The sequence below is a fragment of the Aquarana catesbeiana genome, linkage group LG01 (genome assembly GCF_042186555.1).
Source record: "Aquarana catesbeiana isolate 2022-GZ linkage group LG01, ASM4218655v1, whole genome shotgun sequence".
Lineage (NCBI taxonomy): Eukaryota > Metazoa > Chordata > Amphibia > Anura > Ranidae > Aquarana > Aquarana catesbeiana.
This window is the reverse complement of record NC_133324.1, coordinates 77,717,940-77,743,075: the sequence shown is the minus strand read 5'-3', so window position 1 is coordinate 77,743,075 and position 25,136 is coordinate 77,717,940. Positions and strand designations below refer to the sequence as shown.

The following is a 25,136-nucleotide window of genomic DNA, read 5'->3' as shown; positions in this document are numbered from 1 at the left end:
ACAGGCAGTGTCTTAAGAAAGCCATTGAGGTCATTGACTATTTAGAGTCCCAAAAAATCAACGTTGTTCTTAAAGGTAAGAATGATAAAATGAACGATGGTTACTACACTGCAAGTCTGACATTCCAAATTCTTCATGGCTTGCCTATGATTCTTGTCATTCATGTCCCTGCAGAGGACACTGCCTCCGATTTTTGTTCTGTGATTGCCAGTCTGGTGCAGATCATGATGGATTCCTATTATCGTACCCGAGCTGGCTTCCAGAGCCTCATCCAGAAGGAGTGGGTTATGGGAGGACACCGCTTTCTGGAAAGATGTAATCACCTTCGGAGCAACAAGAATGAGGTACGTAGATGACGTTTTTCAGGCTCATGGACTCAGCCATCTCTACTTTCTCTACACTTCACTCATTGGCCTCCAGCTCCTGGGGGGGATTTGTGGTAACAGATGGGTCATCTGCTTTGTGATCTATCATGTGGGATAACGAGCCTTCTCCAGTCAGTTTAGTATGGCTTTAATCTTTCTGACCCCATAAAGTGGCCAATGAGCCTATTCTCAAAAAAGGTATAATGCAATACCTCATTTTTCTTTTGATGTTCGCTCGTGTCCTTTGTAGTGGAGGTTCTTGTAGAAAAATTCTGCATCCTTGAGGGCCTTTGGGTCACATTGGAAGCTTTGCATTATCTTTATTGGGATCAGAACATTCTAGATGACGTAAGCACTAAGTAATTTTTAGATGCCCGATCACCATACTTGTTTTGCAGTACCTCCAAACAATGCAGAATTTCTTGCAAGTACTGATTTTCTGAAAGTTGACTGTGCCAAAGGGTTAGGCACACTTCTCAGCTGTTGGTACCTGGCAGTAGGCAGCTCAGACCTAAAAGCTGAACTACAGAGTCAGAGGGGATTTGCAAAGAGCCAATCGGAGCAGTGTCTAAAGCTAGCCATTCATGGCTCAGTTTTGTCGTTCAGTCAGCAGGTTGAACGAAAAAAATCTGACCCGATTCCCCCATCCACATATTCGATGTGGATGGGGGAATCCTCCCCACTGTGTCATTGTATTCTGAAAGTAGGGAGACTCCCCTCCCATCACAATACACAGGTCAGCATGCAGCCTATTGCCTTTAATCACCGATCGAGTGAGAAAATACTGATCAGGAGGTGAACAGAAATTGATCTGTAAGTCTTCAACCATAGTGGCCACACATGGATTGAAATTTGTCTGGTCTCTGCTGAACCTTGTTTGGCCAGCTTTAGAAATATAGGAAGGGTAAGAGCTCAGTGGTTAGCACATCTGCCTTGCAGCACTGGGGACTATTCTGCCATCTGACGCCACTAGCTGTCTAAACACCTGAACCGTCCCTTCATCTGATTGAAAGTAGGCGTTGTTCAGTTAGCACCCCACTCCTTCAATTTTTCAGTTGAAGGATATCGGGTTGGGAGAATGCTGACAGGGTTACCCACAGAATTAAATTTGGTCTGTGTATGTCCTGTTTTATATTGTAAGCTCCTTGAGGGCATGCACTGATGTTTTTTTAAAGCGGAGTTCCACCCAAAAATGTAACTTCCGCTTTAAGTGCTGGTGACCCCCTGACATGCCACATCATTTTTTTGGAGGGCGGGAGCGGGTACCCAGTTTTTACAGGCACCCAGTTCCCACTTCCTCCCCCAGCGCCGGAAGGGAGTTCAACTCTTCCCCCTCCCAGCAATCTTCTGGGATACATCACAGGTCCCAGAAGATTGCCCGACCATGCACAGCATGGCTCGCGCATGCGCAACGCGCGCCTGGCTGTGAAGCCACAGCTGGGCGCCCACAGTTAGAATGCCCACGTCGCGGAGAGGAGCGGGGCTTCTTGCACCCGCATCACTGGACCGTGGGACAGTCTGATTATTAAATTTTAAATGGGTGGAATTCTGCTTTAAATAGTATGTTAAGCACTGTGTAAACTGATGGCACTATATAAATAATATTAACCACTTGCCGACTGCCCCATAGCAGATTTACTGCTACAGGGTGGCCATTCTTTGCAGAATCGCGTGTATATACACATGATTCTGCACTTCCTGTTAAGGGGTGCACTACTTCTGCTGTGATTTGTCACAGCAGAAACTGATCAGCAGATGCCGGCCAATGGATGACCGCTGACACCTGCTGAACGAGGAGAGACACAGAACAGAGCTCTGCCTATGTAAACAAGGCAGAGCTCTGTTCTGTCAGCAGGGATGTGATCGATTTTCTTAACCTGCATAGCATCCTTTAGTAAAATCGGCACACACAGTACACAAAAACCCTGGTTAGGCACACATTTAACCCTTCTATCTCCCTAGATGTTTAACCCCTTCCCAGCCAGTGTCATTAGTACAGTGACAGTGCATATTTTTAGCACCGATCACTAAATTAGTGTCACTGGTTCCCACAAAGTGTCAGCTAGTGTCAGACTGTCCCGCTGCAGCATCACAGTCCCGCTATAAGTCGCTGATCACTGCCATTATTAGTATTAAAAATAAATAAAAATTCCAGCAATATATCCAATCGTTTGTCGATGCTAGAACTTTTGCGCAACCCAATCAATATACGCTTTGCAATTTTGCATTTTGTTTTACCAAAAATGATGTAGAATACCAACCTTGCCAAACTGGAATTGTATGAATTGTATGAAATGACCTTTTAAATGTTATTACATTGATTTTTTTTGTACACTTTGGAAACATACAACATCAATCATTTTTTCATAATCGTTTGTAATAAATAATGGATTTTAATATAATTGTTGTCTGCATTAAAAGTCCCAATTATTCCTTTGCAATATTTCTGTATTATCGGGGATGTGGTGCAATTAGTAATTGGCAATCCATCCACACCCACCTCTCTATTATGTAGAATACATAGTGGCCTAAATTTATGAAGGAATTTGTTTGCTTTTTGTTTCTTTTTTTTTCTATTGGATTTTTATAGCAGATAGTACTTGATGATGGCAGTAATTAAGGATAAAACTTGACAAGAATTATTGCAAGTAAAAGGATTGCATTCCTGGCTGTTAATGATCGGTTTATTTAAATATTTGTAGGAAATGCTGTTGACAAGATTGCACAATTGTCTAAACGATCTTTGTACTGTTAGAATTGAGAGGATCCTTAACCACTTAAGCCCCGGACCATTTTGCTGGCCAAAGACCAGAGCACTTTTTGCAATTCGGCACTGCATCACTTTAACTGACAATTGCGCGGTCGTGCGACGTGGCTCATAAACAAAATTGATGTCGTTCCCCCCCCCCACACACACACACAAATAGAGCTTTCTTTTGGTGGTATTTGATCACCCCTGCAGTTTTTATTTTTTGCGCTAAAGAGAGCGACAATTTTGAAAAAACGCATTATTTTTTAAATTTTGCTATAATAAATATCCCCCAAAAATATACAATTTTTTTTTTTTTTTTTTTCCTCAGTTTAGGCCGATACGTATTCTACATATTTTTGGTAAAAAAAAATCGCAATAAGCGTTTGGTTTGCGCAAAAGTTATAGCGTTTTATGGCATTTTTATTATTAATTTTTTTTTTTTTTTTTAACTAGTAATGGCGGCGATCGGTGATTTTTATCGTGACTGCGTCAGTATGGCAGATACATCGGACATTTTTAACAAATTTTGGGACCATTGTCATTTATACAGCAATCTGTGCTATACAAATGCACTGATTCCTGTGTAAATGACACTGGCAGTGTAGGGGTTAAGTATGTCCTGGGGAGTGATTCTAACTGTGGGGGGGGGCGTGGCTACGTATGACACATCACTGATCTCTGCTCCTGATCACAGGGAGCAGAGATCAGTGACACTGTCACTAGGCAGAACGGGGAGATACTTGTTTACATTAGCATCTCCCCGTTCTTCCTCTCCGTGAGGCGATCGCGGGTATCCCCGCGGCAATCGAGTCCGACTCACGGAGGTCCCGGCCGGCGGCGCGCACGCGATGGCACAGCAGCAAATTTAAAGGGACGTACAGGTACGCCCATTTGCCCAGCCGTGCCATTCTTATGACGTACAACGGCGTGCGCCGGTCGGGAACCAGTTAAAGGGATTGTAAAGACAGAAGGTTTTTTATCTTGATGAATTCTATGCCTTAAGACAATAAAACCTTCTGTGTGTAGCAGCCTCCCCAACACACCATAATTACTTACCTGAGCCCCATCTCTCTCCGGCGATGTCCACAAATGTCTAAGCCATCCAGGACACTCCACCTGATTGGCTGAGACACAGCAACAGTGCCATTTGGCTCCCGTGGCTGTCAAAGTCACTCTGTAAATCAAGGGAGAGAGGAGGTGGTGCTCCATGTCTGAATGGACACATGGAGCTGTGACTCGGCTCCAGTGCCCCCATAGGAAGCTGCTTGCTGTGGGGGCACTCGATAGGAGGGAGGGGCCAGAAGCAGCAAAGAGGGACCTGAGAAGAGGAGGATCCGGGCTGCTCTGTGCAAAACCAACTGCACAGAGGAAGTAAGTATAACAGGTTTGTGTTTTTGTTTTAAATGACCCTTTACAATCACTTTAATTTCAATAATGTGGTGAGGAGTTTGCATTCTATTTGGTTATATAATATATATTCAAAATATAGTGTAAATTTCGAAGTTCACTCCAAGCTTGACCAGGGATTAGCACAGGGCCAAAAAAATAGCTCTTTGGACTGTGGATTTTTATACCACCTGCTGCACTTTTTTAATGGAAGTAATGAAAGCTGAGCAGAAAATCCCACAGGAAATATATGGGACTTTAAATATACCTTCCCAGTGCTATGTAAATGGTTTAACCACTACATAAAGTTCAGCATAAAATAATTGTTATTGTGTTCAAAATATAAAACCCGATGTAAAATCTGCCCCCACGCATTAAGTTATCAACTTAATCTAGACACATCAGCTCTATCGGTCTTATACGTTTTGCATGACTTCCACTTCATCAGGGCATTCAACAAAGCTGTTATGTCCATAGAATATAGAATAGAAAGATAATAAACCATCTGAAAATAAATTCACCTTCTGTTAAAAGTTTGTCAAAGCGCTATTGTAAACTTGTGATTAGAAATCCCTTGTGTTGATTAGTTATGCTTTTGATGGCTGTAACCCTTTGTTGCAATTAAGGGCTAACTATTCCAGAGGGCATCATTCTGATGAAGCATGTGAACTGCTTGGAAACAACAAGGATAAGTTCACCTTTGTGTAAAAAAAAAAAAAAATAAAAAAATAAAAAATAAAAAAAAAATAGCACATCTTTTTGCAGGTAAAAAATGTGTATTTATTTTGTTTTACCAAGTGCCTGCACAGCTTTGCACCCGCAGTTAGCAGCTCACAAGTGCAATGCATGACTTCTGTGGACTGTGTGTTCATTCATTACAGAACTCTTTTTTTTTAAATTGTGATGGCGAGTTCAGGGAGAAGATCCCCCGGCTCACTGTCTCAAGAGGCGGTGGGTCAGGCAGAGGCTGCAACAGAGGGAACATGTTTACATGTTCTACCCTAAAAACGGGTGGAACATGTAACATGTTCCCAAAGGTGAACTTATCCTTTAACAAAATAAGTGGGAACTATATGGATAAAAAAGATGACTGATGGGGTGAAGTTTAAAGCTTCCAACACTTTAGTGTCGGCCTTTAAATCTGGCAGCACCATTTTCCTGTATAGTATTAGGAAAGATAGAAGTTTAACCACTTCAGCCCCGGAAGGATTTACCCCCTTCCTGACCAGGCCATTTTTTTGAGATACGGCACTGCGTCACTTTAACTGACAATTTGTCGGTTGTGCGACGCTGTACCAATACAAAATTGATATCCTTTTTTTTCCCACAAATAGAGCTTTGGTGGTATTTGATCACCTTTGCGTTTTTTATTTTTTATGCTATAAACAAAAAAGAGCGACGATTTTGGAAAAAAAAAACTAACATTTTTTTACTTTCCGCTATAAAACATTTCCCCCAGAAAATGTAAAAAAAACTAATTTATTCATCAATTTAGGCCAATTTGTATTTTGCAACATATTTTTGGTAAAAAAAAAAAAAATCCCAATATGCGTATATTGATTGGTTTGCCCAAAAATTACCAAGTCTACAAAATAGGAGCATTTTTAGGATTTATTCCTTTTTTTACTAGTAATAGCGGTGATCAGTGATTTTTAGCGGCAGACAAATCGGACACTTAACTGACTATGTAGACACTTTTTTGGGAACCAGTGATATTACTGTAATCAGTACTAAAAATATGCACTGCTACTGTACTAATGACACTGGCAGGAAAGGGGTTAACATCAGGGGCGATCAAAGGGTTAACTGTGTTCCCTCAGTGTGTGTTCTAACTGTATGGGGGAAGGGCCCACTGGGACAACACACAGATCTGTCTCCCTGCATAGCAGAAAGACAGGATCTGTGAGATCTCCCCTGTCAGAACAGTGATTTGCCTTGTTTACACTGGTAGATCCCCGTTCTGTCACTGCGGGGAACGATCGCGGGTGGCCGGCGGACATTGAGTCCGTGTACAAGCCAGACGTATACCTACGGCGATTTGCGCAGCCGAGCCAACCTTTCGCAGTATAACTGCGGCGGCTGGTCGGCAAGCGGTTAATGAAATGATTTCCTTTACTGATTTTTATCTGTTTCTTTGCCCCGCAGGCCCCTGTCTTCCTGCTCTTCTTGGACTGTGTGTGGCAGTTGGTGCAGCAGTACCCACTTGCATTTGAATTCTCTGAGACGTATCTGACTGTCCTGTCCGATTGCATCAATATCCCCATCTTCAGCACATTCTTTTTCAATTCACAGCACCAAAGAGACACACACAAGTGGGTAAGTTATCTGTCTTTTTTTACTGATGACAAACTTTCTCCAATACTCCAAATCATTTGGCATATATGAAAGAGGGAAGCTAAAGGTTGGTGTATGAATGAAAGTTGGTCAGTCTGATACAGAATAAAACAGCAATTTTCACCATGCAGCTAGGACAGTTGTGTTGGTTAGATCACAGCCAATGAGAGGTGATATAACAACCATCAAATATTTCCCTGTAAGAGCTGAAACATGTCAGAGAGGGGGGTAATCTCCATCCAGAGACTTGCTGCATTGCTGGTGTGTGGTATGTGGCTTCTTTTCTTTTGCCAGAATGCCATCTTAAAGGAGAAGTCCAGCTGAGCTTGTTTGGCTGGGCTTTCTCCTATGGGTCACAGGAGTGCAATTTGTTTTGCACGCCCGTGACTCGTTTTCAGCAGAGAGCGATCTGAAGTCCGCTCAGTCCAGGCACCAAGTCATCCCGACAAAGTCTGGACCCGTCTCAGTGAGCTGCATGTGATTTGATTGTGTTTGTGTAAATTGCAGCTCAAGTGATTGAGCTCTATAAACAGCTCACAGGCTCTTTTCAGCAAAACTGCTAACAAAGAGCCTGGGAAAATGTAAAAAAGTGTCAAGAGCTCCACCTGCTGGATGAGGAAACAAAATAGCCATATGCAATTTGTTTATATTTGCCTGACAAAAGTAAAGCAATAAAACATTTTTTTTAAATCTCTGATAATGAGGAGAATTTCTACAGAACCACTATACATTTCCTTTTAAGTCTGAAGTGCATGTTAGACCAGCTCAAATCAGTTGACTTGCAAAAATCAGGCTACATAGGAGGACTCCTCCTGTTTCTGTAATGTGAAGTTTTTGAAAAGATTAAATTATGCAATATCTGTGATTTTTATCTGTGGGTAGGAAGTCAGACAAAGGTATGTGTTTCTCTGCTGTGATGTGATTGTGTATATGTAGATTTCAGCTTGAGCGATTGAATTCCGTAAATAGCTCTGTCAGAGGCTCTTTCAGCACTTAGAGCCCTTTCACACTGGGGCGGTTTGCAGGTGCTATTGCGCTAATAATAGTGCCTGCAAACTGACTCAAAAGTGCCGCTGCTTGCATTCCAGTGTGAAAGCCCTGAGGGCTTTCACACTGGAGCGATGCGCTGGCAGGACGGGAAAAAAAGTCCTGCCAGCAGCATCTTCGGAGCGGTGTGTATACCGCTCCTTTACCGCTCCTGCCCATTGAAATCAATGGGACAGCGCGGCTATACCGCCGGCAAAGCGCCTCTGTAGAGGCGCTTTGCGGTGATATTTAACCCTTTCTCGGCCGCTAGCGGGAGGTAAAACCGCCCTGCTAGCGGCCACATACCAACGGTAAAACGCCGCTAATAATAGCGGCGTTTTACCGCCGACGCCATCCCCCGCCCAGCCTGAAAAAGGTGTCGAGCTCCAATTGCTGGATGAGGAAACAAACTAGTCATATGCAATCGTTCATATTCAAAAGAATTCTATGCATGAAGGTAAAAACATTCTCTGCTGCTCCCCCCACAGCCCCCCTAATACTAATTTGAGCCCCCTTTCAGTCCAGCGATGTGCACGAGAGCCTCAGCTGTCCTGGGACTCCCTCTCCTCATTGGCTGAGACAGCAGCGGGAGCCACGAGCTTCCACTGCCTTCAATCGCAGCCAGTAAGGAGACAGCAGGGGGCGGCGCCGAGCGGCAGCTCTGTGGTTAACGGATTTTAAGAGCAGGGCTTGGGAGCAAGCACACACCAGTGCCCCCATAGCAACTGGCTTGCTTTTGGGGCAACTGGTCAAGGGGGAGGAGCCAGGAGCGCCGGTGGGGGACCCGAGAAGAGGAGGATCGGGGCTGCTCTGTGCAAAACCACTGCACAGAGCAGGTAAGTAATTTTTTTTATTTTGTTTTTTAAAAGCCAAACCTTTTAATACCACTTTAATAGGGCGTACACACGGTCGGACTTTGCTCGGACATTCCGACAACAAAATCCTAGGATTTTTTCCGACGGATGTTGGCTCAAACTTGTCTTGCATACACACGGTCACACAAAGTTGTCGGAAAATCCGATCGTTCTGAACGCGGTGACGTAAAAAATGTACGTCGTCACTATAAACGGGGCAGTGGCCAATAGCTTTCATCTCTTTATTTATTCTGAGCATGCGTGGCACTTTGTCCGTCGGATTTGTGTACACACGATCGGAATTTCCGACAACGGATTTTGTTGTCGGAAAATTTTATCTCCTGCTCTCCAACTTTGTGTGTCGGAAAATCAGATGGAAAATGTCTGATGGAGCCCACACATGGTCGGAATTTCCGACAACACGCTCCGATCGGACATTTTCCATCGGTAAATCCAACCGTGTGTACGGGGCAGAAGTCTAAAGTGCATGTTTGACTCCTTCATCTTTTTGAGAAGCTAGTAGATAAAGAACGATCTGATCATTTACTAAATTGCACTTGACAAACGCTGTATTGTGCAGTCATGGAATGTAATTTTGGTGATTTCAGAAAAAGTTTGCTTAAGCTGTGACCTGCTTCTTTTTGGCATCTGAGAGTGTTCTGATTTTTCTTGGCAGATTGAGGACGGACCGGGAAAACAAAAGGAGGCTTTGAGCTTCTACACGGCCTGGAATTGGTCAGTGCAGTTTGAATTGAAGGCTCTGTCCTTCTTAAACAACCCGCTGTACGTGGTGGAGAAGTCAAAACAAGACAAAAGTCGGAAAGGAACGCGTTCAAAGGTAATTTGTTATATTGTTGTAGTCTTGGTGAACATTTGTGTAAATGTTAGTGTTTTATATTACGGATTTTACCTTTTTATTACCCCCTGAAGGATCTGTGTAAGTGGCGTATTTAAAGAGACCCCTGTCAGGTTTTTAAAATTAAATCCACATGTAAGGTCCGTGCAACAGAAAGGCCTGCCATGTGGGTTGTGGGCTACGTCTCCTACTTCTCCCTCCACTCAGTACTGCAACCTCCCTAAGACTGTTCGGTATTCCACATTTCTAGGAGAGTCTAATGCCCCCTGCCATAGCTGGTGATTTAATGCCCCAACACTTATGTCACTGCTGAGTCCTGTACAAACATTGGGGGTCAAAGAGGAGAACCAGAATGTGCTGCTGGAAATATGGGCATCTGACTATTGCTGAGACCTTAAAGTGGAGCTCCACCCAAAAGGGGAAGTTCCCCTTGTTTGCACCCTCCCTCCCCTGCCACATTTGGCACTTTTTTGGGGAGAGCAGGTACCTGGTTTTGAGAGGTATCCGCTCCCACTTCCTGCTCAGATTGCTACGGTAATCTGAGCCAGAAGTTTGCCTTCCCCCGCAGTCTTCTGGGACACATCAGAGGCTTCACTTCCTGTTTCCCTTACTTGAGATGCCGATGCCTGCACCCGAAGCCAATTGAAGAATCGGCTCGGGTCAGGACATTGCCGGATCCCTGGACAGGTAAGTGTCCTTATATTAAAAGTCAGTAGATACAGTATTTGTAGCTAGTAATCTTATCTTAAATGTACTGTACAGGACAGAGGCAAAGTATTCCTAGACCCTGGGTTATAGGATCGTATCTTTTTGGTGATTGGACAACAATTGTTGAGGTGCCTCCCCTATAACCCTGCCCCATTACAGGAGTTCTTCATTTTTTTTTTGCAAGTGTCCTAAGGTGATGGACCTCTAATCATTGGAGGAGAAATTGCCCTTTGCTTTACTTATTTATCTTTGGATTCTTTAATGAACTCTGCAATCGGCTCCTCACACTTTTCTCTATATATCACAATAGAAACCATGCATCTGAATTGTTGCCACCTTGCTAAAACCTTGAGAAACTTACCCAGACCTCATGCTGTGGGGACAGCCTGTAATGTTGCCTCAGGCACTGGATCCTGTATGGGTGATTGCCTCAGTACTTTATGCGACATGTCAGTCAGAGCCAAAAGGTGCTATAAGGGTCCAAGCCCTAAAGACCCTTTCAGGGGGTAGGCCCACCACAACAGGCAAAGTATGGACTTTACAGTCCAGTGTTGTGAACAGGTAAGACAGGGTCACCCTATAATTCTAAACCAGGACTACTTTTGAAATGTATTCAATTACAGTGCAAACTTGGTGTTAAGACTTAACCACTTAGAGTCTAGTCTCAGGTGGATGACCAAGTATTGTATAGTTCCACGGATTTTCGGTACAGGATGATCTGCAACTGGGTTATAGCGTTATACTTCTGGACTCCCTTACCCTGTATTCTGTGCTCTGCTTCGTGAGTACCCTTCGTAATTTCCTCACTTGTAGCAAATGGAAGAATCCAAGAATAAGACAAATGGTCACTTTGCCAGGGCTTCACGTTAATCTCCACCTCAAAGTATTGAGGCTTCCATAACACCTTATAGCACTGGTCCCTGCATGCAATACTGCCTTTACCTCCAATGTGCAGAAAGCTACTTATTTGGAATTAACATACAAATATCTGTCAGGCTCCTCCATTAATCCAGCCACATCTCCCTTAGTGGTGGATCCTAATATGCCTTTCCTTAAAAACTTCCAGACCGGGACAATTCTGGCATTCCTCTCCTACAAAACATAATTTTAATTTTTTTTTTTTTTTTTTTTGCTAGAAAACTACTTAAATATATATATAAATTATAAAATTTTAAGCAGAGGCCATAGAGAATAAAATGGTGGATGTTGCATATTTTTATGTCATATATTTGTGCAGGGAAAAAAATTAATGTTTGTGTTTCAGTGCACAAAAACACAATAAAATACCCAATTGTTTGGCAAAAGATGATGTTACACCGAGAAAGTAGATACCAAACATGTCCTGCTTTAAAATTGCGTAAGCCCATCTAATGGTGACAAACTCCCCCTAGGTGATGATTTAAAAGCCTTTACAGGTCACCAGTTTAGAGTTTCACAGGAGGACCTAAGCTAGAATTATTGCTCACGTTCTTGGCAATGCCTCCCGTGTGTGGTGTAATGACCATTTACATTGCATGTGGGGCTTGCGTGCCTTCGCATTTGGCAAATAGGGGCGCTCAATGTGTGTGTGTGAATGTGTGTGTGTATATATGTATGTGTGTGTGTATGTATGTATGTGTGTGTGTGTGTGTGTATGTATATATATATGTATATATGTGTGTATATATATATATATATATATATATATATATATATATATATATATATATATATATATATATATATATATATATATATATATATATATATATATATATATATATATATATATATATTACATTTTATTTTTTTTGTGTGTGCATATCTATATCTTCTTTTTTTTTTTTGTTTTCCCCACCACTTTACCTGCTTGTCCTCCCATATGTTATGGGATTTTCCCTTTCTCGGACAATGATGACTCCAGTGGCTGATATTGCAGCAACACTGAGGCAGGGTTTGTTGGCCCTTAAATGTGGGGACCTGTTGCGTGGTGGTTTTTTTTTCTATTTTAATTATTTGCTTGGTGATGTCCTAGAATCTGTGAATACTTAGGATAAGAGGAATTTGGACATACCTGTGAAGTCCATATCTTGCAGTACAGGACACAGCCCACTCTCCCTTCCATTCTCACCGACTGAGGCAGGGTTATAGGGAAGGCTCCCCAGTGGGGTGTATCCTTATGAGCTTGCCAGTTTCTAGTCACCTGAAGGTACTTGCCTGTAATCCCGGGTCTATGAATACTTTTTTCCTGTGTCCTGCACGGTACAGCAAGATATGAAATTTACAGGTAAGTCAAAATTCCTTTTGGTGCCATAATCGACTAAAAGTACTACATTCCCCAACTCCCGATCTGCATTGCAACCCCATTGAAGACCTGGTAATTCTAGATACAGGGCACAATGCATGGTAATTTTCACCATAAAGTGAGAATTTGAAGCTTCTTCTTCCTTCTTCTCATCTGTAAAGCTGAAGAATGCACAATGATGTTTAACACATTTTGATTCCACACAAATCTAAAATGTGTACACATTAACCTGGTCTTAATGAATCCATCACATAGTCAGTTGTATACATAGTTTGGAACTTTAATATCATTCTCCAATATCCTCAGCTGCGCTAAACCACTCTACCTTACCAACATGTGAATAAACATCTATAACATATAAATTTCATTCAATTAAGAAGTGATAAAAAAAAAGTTAGGCTTTTTATTAGAGTTTCATATTAAGGTCACAGCCTCCAGAATTGGTTCTCCACCACCAATACGCTGGAAAATACGTGCATAAAAAGCCCCCACCTCAATGGTAAAAATACAGGCTTACCAGCTGTACATGACCAAAAGGTCACAAAGAGCCTATTAAAACTGTATTGGAGTCACCACACATCCATGTTCGGGAAGATGTCACTCGATGAAACGCGTAGGGCAGAACTGCGTGCTGATGTCATCGCGTTCCTTTGATCTCGGAAGCACAGATGCTTCGTGGTGTTTGCTGACGAAAGAAGATTCACATTGTGCAATATTTTAATCCTTGCTGTAAGTGCATTTTCAGTTGAGATCTCTGTAAGGATCCTTGCCATCTCTGGATGATAATGGATATGTGGGGACTCCAGTACAGTTTTAATGGGCTCTTTGTGACCTTTTTGGTCATGTACAGCTGGTAAGCTTGTATTTTCACTACTTCACTTGAGGGAGTGGCTTTTGATGAATGGATCTTCTAACGTATTGGTGATGGAGAACCATTTTTGAGGCTGTGGCCTTGATATAAACTTCTAATAAGAGGACTTTTTGACACATGATTTTTTATTTTTTTTGCACTTCTTAATTAAATGCAATGTATATGTAATAGATGTATATTCACATGTTGGTAAGGTGAGTGGTTTAGCGCCGCTCAGGACATTGAAGATTAAGATTTACTGGGTAAAATGTCTCATAGAGCTGCTGCTTGTTTATGGTACACATGTAACATAATGTTTTTGATTTCACATACTAGCGTGTTTTCTAGATTTTTAACTAGTTTAATATCCTTGCTTTTATATTTTTGCAGCATCAAAGACAGTTGTCGCTGCCACTTACCCAGTCGAAAGGTTCTAACAAAAAAGGATTCTTTAGGGAGGAAACTGGACCATTCATAAGAAGTCTCCTAGGTAAAAGAATTAGCAAACTAATCAGCGCCTCTGATGAGGTGCCAAGTAACTACAAAGTATTCTACGAGAACTGGCATAGGAAACCTATAGACTTTCATGGCTTGATCCTGCCACATATTGAGGGACCCGAAATCCGAATCTGGGCCCAGCGCCACCTTAGATGGATCCCAGAAGCGCAGGTTCTTGGAGGAGGAAATGTGGCGGCCATGCAGAAAGTGTTAGAGCTAATGGATGAAATTCAGAGCCTGAAGAGAAAGGTGAAGGAGAGGCCGACTGCAAACCTTCCAACACTCAAGGAAAATGACATAGATGGCAGGCGTAAAAAGTCCGTCCGGCGCTCTTCCCTGTTTCCATTTGCTCTTCTTCATATAACCTCTTTTAGACCCTCTATATCAACCACCACATGGCGAAGTTGGGAAGCTGAAGATGAACTTGTTAATAGGGATGATGAATATGTTGAATTGGGCAGTATATGATTTCATGCACTCTAAACCTGTTATGCCACAAATGGTTATCTTCAGGAAGCCGTCTTTTTGCTCCTTTCTAGATGTATAATTTATTTCCAGAGATTCTGTTTTTATATGTTTTCTATATGTATTTTGCAGCCTAGACAATCTGCAGATTAAAAATCCAATCGCCTTGTTTACGAAGCAAGTTAAATAGGTTTGTAAATTTAGTAAAATAATCGTCCGGGATAAATTACCGGCCTACAGCAGCCTATATCAAAGCCGCACTGAATTTTTCAAAGGCTTTGTGTGTTATTTAAAGAGTCTTGAAACGCAAAAGTTTTATGTTTTGGAGCCTCATGGGTTTAGTCTGCCCCTGACTTCTTTTCTGTCTTGGATACTTCCAACGTTCCTGTCCACCTGGGAGATTTTCCGTTCGTTCCATCTTTGTTTCAGCAGTTCCTGCTAAATTTTTTATAGTACAACTTAAATAGAAAAAACAGGGATGGTAGGAGCCCCTCATAATAGTCACAGCTTATGTGCGGACCCAGGAGCTTTGCCTTGAGATCTTACCACCAGAGTTCCCAGGAAATATAAGCAGTCAGGTGACTTTTACTTTGTAGTCTACAAAAAAAACGAAATGATCAAGATTTGAGTGGACTAACTAACCCTTTAAAAATAATGCTAAGTGTAGAGGTTCTATGACGGTGTGATGCTTGTGAGCTTAAAAGACTGATTGTGGTCTTAATATCTGTAGGTCATCATGGACTCCAGCTTTGTTTTTTTTTTTTTTAATTCTGACTTTATTAATAGCAAAATACTATTGGACAGGCTGTAATATTTTGGTCCACGGTGTCCGTCTGTTAATTTTGTGCACCACCATCATAACATTTGTTTTATCCAAGTATCACCTTTTTATATGTTAGGTGTATCACCCATCGGCACTTCTTTAGTAGGTGTACTTGATTTCACTGCATAGACTTTATCAGGAACTCATCCACAAGCTCCCACTCCATGTCATGTCTCAGCATTTTCTATGTTCATCTCCTTTTCTTTACATTCCACTCAACGCCAGTGTCTAAGAAATATATTGTCCTCCAAAATGACCTTGTCTATGAAACTATATACATGCAGTCTTTTGGTTAAAGCGGGGTTCCACCCAAATTTTGAACAATATCTGTATGTATTCTCTTCCTTGCCTAGATGCTGACATGCCGTTTAAAAAAATTTAAATCGCGGTAATTTACTTTTATTTTTCTATTCTTCTTTGCACTTCCTGGTTCTCCTCCCGTGGGAGCAGGCCTGTTTCTAGCCTCTCCCAGACTCCGCACAGTCTCCTGGGAGCCAGTCTCAGGCTTCCCAGGATGCCACTGAGCATGTGCGGGAACGAGCGGTGAATGCTGGGAGCACAGCATTCACCGCATCCAGGAAATAAATGCTTGTGGGCTTCAAATGCCCACAATGAAGATGGAAACCGCCTGCAGTGAATAATATAAGTTATTCTTTCCGACGAAATCTGACACAGGCGGACATATTACACACAATATGTGAGTATGTAATGCTGAGAAGAAAAGTTTGTGAATGAACTCAAAAAAAAAAAAGATAGGTGGACCCCCGCTTTAAGTCGCCATAATCTATCAGGTACCTGTCCCTGGTACTGAACATTAGTGTAGGCATATTCTCCCTCAATCCTGAGTCCTGCTATGTACAACCAACAATGATATGCTCCACATATAGTTGACATTTTGCAACTCTGTGTTGAGGACTTCTGCAAGCAAATTGTCCAGCTGCTATGTATTGAGCATCCGAAGTCAGCTTATTTTGGTTGATGTTTTTTATTTGCCATTCCAGCACTTTCTCTCTAGCAGAGTATTACTTCAATAGTGTTCTATAAGGCACAAGCCATCAACACACTATAGGAGAGATGTTCTTGCAGAGCACTGGCCATTTAGCTCTAGTTATGTATATGGGGAATTGTCCTACGAAGAGTGCTACCTTATAACACTAGCATGTAAGAGGCCCTGGGTTAAGTGAAGTTTTAGAACTTCACTTGGTTATTAAAGTCTAGCCAACATATTTCGTTTTTGATGGTGAAGGGTAAAAACCAGTGTCAATTTTTTTCCTTCAATCTGGGGCTTAGATAAATTTTCCATCAAATGTTCCTATAGTGACAACATTTTAAAGTGGAGGTTTGCTGAAAAAAAAATATTAAAAGCCAGCAGCTACAAATACTGCAGCTGCTGACTTTTAATATATGAACACTTACCTGTCCAGGGAGCCCGCGGTGCCGGCAGCCGAAGCCGATCCGTCCTTCGGCTCTCGGCTGCTGCCGCCGCCATCCTCGGTAAGGGAATAAGGAAGTGAAGCCGTGCGGCTTCACTTCTTGGTTCCCTACTGCGCATGCATGAGTCGCGCTGCGTGTCCTCTCAGGTCCCTGCTGTATTCTGTGTCTCACAGAATACAGCGGGGGAGGACAGGGTAGGCGGCGGAAGTGGCGTAGATCACCGCGGTGATCTATGCCAGGAAGTGGGAGCAAATACCTGTATTAGACAGGTATCTGCTCCCTCCTCCCCCCTGAAAGGTGCCAAATGTGACACCGGAGGAGGGGAGGAATCCAAAAAGTGGAAGTTCCATTTTTGTGTGGAACTCCACTTTAACCAGACAGAAGGTGAGTGAACATCTCCAACAATGACACAGACAAAAAAGAAAAATAATTCTGGACGATTCCCCATTCTGGGCTATTGTATTCCGCCAGCTGTCAGAATATGCAAACAGTGGCTGAATCTTATTGGATCCAGCCATTGTTTAGCTGAAAATTCCCCAACATGCCCCTATAACAAAAGTTGAGAGAATGATAGACTTTTGCCAAACATATTGGGACTGGCAGGGCCATTCACTGAGCAAATTGCATCCGGTTCATCAGTGCATGGCCAGCTTTTACTATTGAGATTGGCCATAAACAGCCTGATCACATTCCTGATTTTAACATTCAAGCAAGCCATTTTAGGGTGTTGAAGAACTTTTAGAAGTGCTAACAGACGCTTTCCATTTAGAAGAGGGAAGCAAATAAATGGCTGTGGGCAGCTTCCATCATCTAAGTTGAAAGACACAGCAGCAGGCATAGACACTTTAATTAGATGTATGGCCAGAGGTTTTTTTGGGCATACTTCTCTTGTGGGTCACGAGTGCACTTGTGCTCTCCTGTGACCCAGAATCAGCTGACGTCATAGAGCTGCTCCAGGCTCTGGAAGGATCCCGACCATATTGTTGGGATCCATCCAGGTGTCTGACAGCTGGCTCTGGACAGCCAAAACCATCCGTGTCCGCCCCCTCCCTAGCTCGTTGCTCCAAATAGCACTGGAAGGGCAGAGTGGTGACTGAACGTCACTGCTTTCCGCTCTGGAAAGACCAAGAACTGAGCCATCAGTGGTCTTGTGATCGCTCAGTTCTTGGTCTTCAAGCCGGTGGGGGGCAGCAGCAGCATAGAGGTAAGTATGCATGTTTGTTTAGTGACCCCAAACTTATCCTTTAAAAGCGGGCCAAGCTGCCAGTTGGTGGCCATTATGCCACTTGGATACCTATAGACGTGAGAATATTGTTTGATTCTACCAAAAATACACCAGCATTGCCTCCTCGATGACTGATCAGTGGCCATATTGTGCCTGCCAATTAAATTGTCATAAAATGACTGGTCTTAACAAGCACCACACACCACAAGCTCTAAAACGTGTGGTGGGTTTTTGGGTTGGATTAGACACTTGGGTGTACTTTCAGCCCAAACTGTCTCCAGGAAATGTTGACCTATATAAACGTGCATAAGGATGAAGCTAGAGAGTTACAGATTGCTTTATTCTGTTTCTCATATAGCATATTTTCTATATAATACTTTCCCATTGCTATATGTCCAAAGCCAAACAATATTCTTTTTATAGATATTGTACATAATGTAGTTAAATAGGTTGTGTGTAATATATTTTCTTTCCTTGGACCATGACAGATTTGCATTAAATGTAGGATTTATTACGTGCACAAATGTGTTTTATGTGTAAAACTTCACTGTGAGCCCACAAACGTGCTGTTGAAAATGAAAGGGGACCTGTAATTTCCAACATTCCTTGCCAACATTCCTTGAGCTAAAGCTTGAGCAAAATAAGACTTTGTTAGTATTCTATCCAGGTTCTACTTGGGAGAGTTAACCCCTTCCTTGGTGTCCCTTTAAATAGTTTGGAAAGCCTAGGGGGTGGGATGTTTCGACGATCATGTAAGCACTGTGACAGTGCGCACATGATCTGGAACCTGGTCCTGCTGTCTTTGGAAGCTCAGTCTGTGCTAAGAGTAATCGGTGAGCGTGCTCCCAGCACTTATACATTGGCCACCTAGTGGTGCATATGTACAGGATGTGGGCATTAAAGCCCATCTTTTGACACCACACATGTGTTGGGTGGTCATAAAGGGGTTAAAGTGGAATTCCAGCCAATGGGACCTAATTATTTTAAGTTTTGGATGTAGTAGAAGTGTTAAGAACCCCTTTTTATTGATGGCTGCCCGTATTGAGATTTCACTTCACTAGTCCTAGTGACTCAACACATTGACTGAATTGGTGATTGAAGGAGCCAGTATCCCCTTTGTCCCCACTGGGGGTTGTCTTGTTCACATGACAAATGTAAAATTTTGGAAATCCCCTTATTTTGTGTCCTAGCAACAATGGTTAACAGGACAAACCATTGATGGTGAATCTCACCAGGGGGGACACCATAAAATTCTGATGGCGGTTAATCATTCGATAATTTGAATTGGTTTTAGATGGCATTGTTTTAGCTGGCCTTAAGCCCACACATTTTCTGCCAAATTTCTGCCTCCTTTCCCACTTGAAAGCAGAATGCCAGGTGATATTACAAGTACTGCTTTCAATGCATTACGCCTTGACTTATAGCTTTTATTTATGCGTAGTGAAGGGTAGCCATTTGATGGGCTGAACCAATGTTCAGGCTGTTACTTCACTGGGGGCTAGAGAGTTCACTGTGTTTATAAAGTGTGGATATGGACCATGTCACTGTTTTGCACTAGTTGGCAAATGAACCTTGGGGCCAGTCAGTCCAATCTACTGTAGTCAATTAAGCATGTATGCATATGAGAGATAAACGGACATTTCAACTTTCTAACAGACAAAGCAAAGAAATGTCAAAAGCTCTGCACAACTCCTAAACACTTTCCCCAAGTCACAGCTGCAGAATTATGTACGGCCTTTGAGCGGTAGCTGCTTGAACTGTACATATTTTTTTTTTTTTTTTTTAAATGCAACAGCACTGCAGATGCCTCCAGACCTACCTCTGGAGAAGTGTTTAGGACCTCATGAATATGTATAACATTGTACAGTTCCAGTTAAAACCTACGTTCATTATTTTACCAGCTGCTGCTGCTGTCTCACCAGAAGGATTTCACACCATGCACTTACTGCATGGAAAATCATGGCTGCCATTGATGACCGTGGTCAATGACTCCATTTAAGCTCTAGTCTCCATAATTTATGCCCACAAGGTGTACATACTGTAAACGTTTGGTGTAGTCTTAACCACAGGGCTTTCAACATTGTTGAATCGCTGGTCTACTGTAAAAAAATTATTTTATTGTATTTGCTTTTGTTAAAAAAAAAATCTATTGTATTTGGAAATATAGTTTACCTCATGCAATTTATGGAGTAAAGATGTATTATTTAGTATTTTGTAATTATATATTTTTAACAATTTATTCCAGTTGGTCTCGGTTCTTTTTGTGATTAAAAGGCCAGTTGGTGCACCCTTTTTGTTCTGATCGTATGTTTATAAATGCCCTTGTTTGTAATGCGCATGAGCATGTTAGGCACACTCACAATGCCTATGATTGCACTGTCAGCTGAGACAGATCACAGGTTAAATCAAAAAGGCAAACTGGCACGGCTTTGTGGCTTGTGAATGTTAGGAACCAATCATTGTGATTACAAGTAGTAAATGCTGGTTATGATCAGCAGCCAACCCTCCCATTCTTACAAGCCTGTTGAGAGCTGATAACATAAGCAGTTCATTCTGCCACATCTCCTGCAGAAAGAGGAGAGGCGAAGAGCCTGGCTGTTGCAATGGTACCCTCCACCCTCACCTACACAACATGAGCCAGTCCAGAGCTTCCTGCCAGGTGGAAGAGGGGAGCCTGATCTGTGCGCTTCCTGTTTTCCTGACTCCTGCGTTCTATGCAAAGCTTACTCCTTACCCCTGAATTCTTAGTCCTGACCTGCTCTTGTGCGTTACCTATGTCTGACTGCTGCAGTCTGTTGCCTCTAACCTTTTGCAGTCTGTGTGTTTATGAGCATACCTGTAGAGTGTGGAGACCAAAAGCCAAAAACGTCAGGCTAAGCACAGTTCTTACGAGGTTGAATTGTCTGAACCGCTAGATGGATGATCGGTGTCGGAGTCACAAGCCAAGGTCCTTGCAGGAGAAGAGTTTCGTAGAGGAGGGTCAATATTTTTATTCACTTTGTACTTTTTCTATTGTGTCAGTTTTTTAAAAGTGGTTACACACATGTATTTGTATTGTCGTTCAGAATGTTTTTAGTTTTGCTTATCAAGACAAGGGGAGAGCTGATCACACCACCCTACACCTGTGTGGGGTGGGAGTGTCCTCTACTTAGAGGTTCAGTAGGTCAGTCTTCCTTTTGGGTTTTGAAGAAGCACAATGACTCCTTGGTCTGTTTTTATTCCTGGTGGCAGTTTTTCAATAAACCTGTTGAATGGATGTTGGTGTGCAGCTAATTTTTCTCACTTGGTCTACATGTTCTACATGTCCACGGTTGTGAGCCGGAGCTAGCACCCAGCCCTTCCTTTTTGGTGGCTTATTATACTTGCCTGGAGCAGCGATCTGTCTCATTACCCCTGGACTTTACCAAAGACTGGGTTTCCTCCTTTCTGATGCTTTGCCAGGCTCTAACTGCAGCTGTCTTCAGTTCTTTGTTTGCGGGTCTTTCTGCCTTTAGTTTTGCCTTCAGAAAGTGAAATGAATGCTCCATTAGATTGAGATCAGGTGATTGACTCGGCCATTGCAGAGTATTTCACTTCTTTTCCTTCAAAAGCTCCTGGGTTGCTTGTGCAGTTTTTGGATCATTGTCCATCTGTACTGTGAAGTGTCATCCAATCAACTTGGCTGAATCTGGGCAGACAGTACATCTCTAAACAATGCAGAATTTATCCGGCTGCTTCTGTCATATCATCCATAAACACCAATGACCCAGTGCCACTGGAAGCCATGCATGCCCATGCCATCACACTGCAAGCTCCACCATGTTTTACAGCTGACGTGTCCTTTGGATCATGAGCTGTTCCAAGCCTTCTCCACACTTCTTTTTTTTTTTTTTTTTTTTTACAATTGTATTTAATTGTTTTTATGTTAATATAATATTGTTTTACACTCTTTTCACAATGCTGTTGGGGGGGGCTCAGTTTTCTAATTTTTGACACATTCCCAGTACCTTTCTCTGTAGCCTTAGCTGCACTGCAGATGAATAAACAGGAGACAGGCTCCTGCCTATTCATGAACTGAATCATAGTAAACACAAATATACGTGCAGCTGCTGCTGGCAGAGGCAGAAAGGAGGGGGAGCTCTGGAGGTTATTACCTACAAAATCCTCCTTCCATCCTCGAGTGTCCCCTTAGTAATACTGTACTAAGGGTACTCTGGAGGAAATAAGGGGGCACTCTAGAAGCACTAAGGGGCACGCTGGAGGTACTAAGTTAGTACCTCCAGCATGCCCCCTTACATCCTCCTGTAGAGTACATTTTAGTGCCCCCTTATGCCCTGCTCCTCCAGAGTGTCATTATTTAACCACTTGCTTGCCATGCACTGTCATCCCCTTCCTGCCCAGACCAATTTTCAGTTTTCAGCACTCTCACACATTGACAATTGTGCGGTCATACAATGCTGTACCCATATGAAATTTTTATCTTTTTTTTACACAAATGGCTTTCTTTTGGTGGTATTTAATCACCACAGTGTTTTTTAATTTGTGCTAAATAAACAAAAAAAGATTTAAAAAAAAAACAAAAATACGTTTCATAGTTTGGTATAAGATTTTGCAAACAGGTCATTTTTGTTCTTCACTGATGTGCACAGATTGAAAGGACCCTAACAGTGGCAGAAATTGTGATGACAGACCAGGCTACTGCTTAGCAAGACAGGTGCTCTTAATGTGCCCCATCTCCTATTGTGGTGTTTAAAGAAGCTCAGGGGGATTCACAGCAAAAGGCGTGCAGAGATGGGAGGTGTGTAGGTGTTTCATCAGATATGGCGACCCATCACATTTGGTTACCTGCTGGAGGGCGCATGTGCGACGCCGCCATATGCGTTCCAACACTGTTGTAAGACACCACTTTGCCACAGGGCCCTTCGCGGGCTTGCTTTGCCCACCACGCTTCGGGCACAGCCTCGCTTCGCTCGGCATAATTATAATCTAGCTCTATGTCCACTTGGATGGTGAGGCTTCAACCTGGACTCAGGGGTGTGGCCACAAAATTCTGCTCAAGCGCAGATCGCCACAGTTTTGGAACGCATATAGCGGAGTCGCGCACGAGCAGTCCAGCGGGTAGCCAAATGTGATGGGTCCACAGGCTGTGAGGCTGAAAAAAAAAAAAGGCCGTGCAGTGACCTCTTTTATCAAGCCTGGGGAGAGCATGGGAAGGATCAGAGAGACACAGTGCAGTGGCTGAAAGAACAGCAGAGACAGAAGCTGGCCGGAGCCGACTTCACCTCCATTATCAATCCACTGAGAGGAGGGGGGAGCACGTGGGAAGTATCACAGAGGCACCTGTTCTGCGGCTGGGTCGGTGTGATATCAAGTTTACTCACGGCATTTCTAATTGTAGTTATGCCCAAAGGAGTGTGGGAAGGAGAGCAGAGTCAGCAGTGTGCAGATCGGGCCAGCTCTCTCTCTCTCTCCATGTGACCGCGTTGGATGTTTGGCAACACAGGGGCGGGCCCCCTAGTGACCCCAGGCCCTCCGGCAGCGCCCGATATGCCTGAATGGTCAGTCTACCCATGTGTGTGTTCCATTACATCTGGTGAAAAACGAACACAGCATATCGTAAAAAAAAAAAACCATCATACCAACAGTCACACATGGTGGTGGTAGTGTGATGGTCTATAGGGCTGCTTTTCAGCTTCAGGCCCTGGACGATTTATAACGCCATAGTTGATGGAATCATGAATTCTGCGCTCTACCAGAAAATCCTAAAGGAGAATGTCCGGCCGTCTGTTCCTGACCTCAAGCCAAAGCACACATGGGTTATGCAGCAGGACAATGATCTGAAACACACCAGGCATTACCTTAAACAGGCCGCTCGTGCTCGAAAATCCTTCAATGTGGCTGAATTAAAACAATTCTGGAAAGTAGAGTGGGCCAAAATTCCTCCACAGCGGTGTGAAAGACTCATTGCCAGTTATCGCAAAAGCTTGATTTCATTTGTTGTCGCCACCCCCAAGGGTGCCACAACCAGGTTTAGGGGCAATTACTTTTTCACATAAGGCCAGACAGGTTCGGACTGCTTTTTTCCCCTCATAAATGAAATAATACTTTTAAAAACTGCATTTTGTATTTACTCGGGTTATCTTTGTGTAATATTCAAATTTATTTGAACTGAATCATTTAGGTGTGACAAATATGCAAAAAAATTTGACTCTGAAAGGGGCAAATACTTTTCCTTATCGTACCTCATGGGGCACAGAGCCTTAAGTAATTACTTAATGGGTTATAGGCCACCTTCAGGTGATGGACACTGGTTATACCCAATCCAAGAAGTTCACTCCCTATATAACCCCTCCTCTTTCCAGGAGCACATCAGTTTTTTCGCCAGTGTCTAAGGTGTTGGTCACGAGTGAAGATGTGCTCTGAGGAGCTCCACTGGAGGGATCCATGCTGGATTTAAATAGCCTCCATAAAGACCAGATCCATCCATAAGGCCTAAAAGGATGGTACCTGGGGCTTTGTATCCGAAGCATAAGGTTTTGCCTGTAACGCCTCTTTGTAGAGCTGGACCCCAGGAACCCAGGGCTTAGGTCTTGCTACATTACCTAAAGCATTCCTGATGGGGTGCTTTTACAAGTCCAAGGGAGTTGGAACCCCGTTTTAGGGACCCGGTCCTTGAAGGTTTGCTAAACGCAGCCCGTCCTGATGGGTGAAGGTTGGATTGTCTGTTAATTCAGCAAATCCTGCTGCAGGGATAAGGTAAGGGAAGAAACTTGGGTATTAACACCTATGTATTCTTCCATTAGTGGAAAAAATGTTGTCATGCCTTAATTCTCCACTAGAGGGAGTCTATGCACATACCTTACTCTGTTGTCTTCACTGTAAAGCTCAGTCAGTCTGTGTGTGGCCACAGCAGCACATGCAGGAAGATTCCTCTCGGGCAGAGGCGGCTCTCTAATTAGGCATATTAGGCGGTCGCCTTAGGCCTCGCACTGACAGGGGCCTCGCGGCCGCCTGATCTGTCTACTTAATGAGCTGCCTCTGAGGCTGGCAGCAAGGATCTCCCCGCCATCAGCAAAGTGCCGAATCCCGTCCGGCCTGTAAGCGCTACAATCCACTCAAGGGGCAGATCACAGGGCTGCATTCAGGACCCGCTCATGGGGGAGGGGCAGGAGCTGACAGCTCCGGATCCCAGATAAAGCCACTCAGCAAGGCCAGCGCGAGCATAAAGCCACCTTAGGGGGGCAGGAGAAGGGGGGCACTGAAGCCAATGGTCCCTCAAGTGCTTATGCTGGCACCG

General features: G+C 43.2%; 1 protein-coding gene across 1 annotated transcript in view; it reads left to right on the top strand.

Moving 5' to 3' along the window:
• Nucleotides 1-20,099, top strand: part of MTMR12 (myotubularin related protein 12) — a gene marked incomplete in the record, with an annotated part of 95,508 nt that extends 75,409 nt beyond the window's left edge. Inside the window, 5 exon segments of the mRNA XM_073620696.1 lie at nucleotides 5-75; nucleotides 175-344; nucleotides 6,649-6,819; nucleotides 9,394-9,555; nucleotides 13,806-20,099. Of these exon segments, the coding sequence (XP_073476797.1) occupies nucleotides 5-75; nucleotides 175-344; nucleotides 6,649-6,819; nucleotides 9,394-9,555; nucleotides 13,806-14,381 (1,150 nt within the window).
• Nucleotides 20,100-25,136: the final 5,037 nt, after the last annotated feature.